The sequence below is a fragment of the Amphimedon queenslandica genome, unplaced genomic scaffold (genome assembly GCF_000090795.2).
Source record: "Amphimedon queenslandica unplaced genomic scaffold, v1.1 AMPQUscaffold_12472, whole genome shotgun sequence".
Taxonomy (NCBI): Eukaryota; Metazoa; Porifera; class Demospongiae; order Haplosclerida; family Niphatidae; genus Amphimedon; species Amphimedon queenslandica.
Genome location: NW_003547291.1, coordinates 1,099 through 1,947, shown reverse-complemented (window position 1 = coordinate 1,947; position 849 = coordinate 1,099). Strand labels below are relative to the sequence as shown.

The following is an 849-nucleotide window of genomic DNA, read 5'->3' as shown; positions in this document are numbered from 1 at the left end:
CTAAATGAGCCAATTTTTGAAAACAACCAAAGGGTGTTTAGCCATTTATGGTTGAGGTTTAGGAAGCAAGTGCATATAGCGAAGTGTGTTATAATCAGCAGATGGCTCCTGTGTATGCATATATGTACACATACTATGGTACATGTATTTTGTATGTTTGTAGCTATTGGTGCCACTCTTGGATAAGTGTGGAGTACATATTGATCCTTCTGCTCGAAATCATGCCTACTTCACATCAGCAAGAAAGTATGACTTTCTTTGTTAACTGTTGGAGTGTCTATCCTACCTCATTAGGGATCCTGATCCATTGAAGCTATTAATAATGCTTTATATTGAGAGGGGGCACTCACTGTGGAAGGAACCTGAGGTTAGTAATGAAAGGAGAGGAGGGGGAGATGATGCTAATGGAAAAATTTTGCTAAAGACCATGGATATATGTACTATAGTGCATGGTATTTTATATAATGTCTAGAAAATACTTGGTATACATGATGTTTGTTCTTATTTGTGTATGAAATTTGAATTGATTTTGATCAAAATTGGATTTTATGCTATCAAAAATTTGCTCCAAAATCAGGCCAAAGTCCCTGCACCTTTGACCAAATTTTGCCAAAAATGACTAGGAGAGAATTCTCCATTTCAATAATTTTTTGTGATGCATATATATGTTATGTTTTGTAGAAAGTTTAAGTGGATTCTAATCAAAATTGGATTTTTTAATGATTTTTTAAAGTTGCTCCAAAATCTGGCCTTATTCCCTGTACTATTAGTAACGCGGTAGCGTTACTAAGTAGGATTCACCCCCAAACAAAATGGCTGCCACGACTTTTGCAGCCTTGCTATACCGGG

General features: G+C 36.0%; 1 protein-coding gene across 1 annotated transcript in view; it reads left to right on the top strand.

Annotated features, from left to right (window-relative positions):
- The window catches only part of LOC109587709 (transcription factor 25-like), a 1,535-nt gene extending 1,024 nt beyond the window's left edge, over positions 1 to 511 (top strand). Inside the window, exons 4-5 of the mRNA XM_020003932.1 lie at positions 164 to 246; positions 295 to 511. Of these exons, the coding sequence (XP_019859491.1) occupies positions 164 to 246; positions 295 to 472 (261 nt within the window). The 3' untranslated portion in view covers positions 473 to 511. The remainder of the gene's footprint in view (positions 1 to 163; positions 247 to 294) is intronic.
- Positions 512 to 849: the final 338 nt, after the last annotated feature.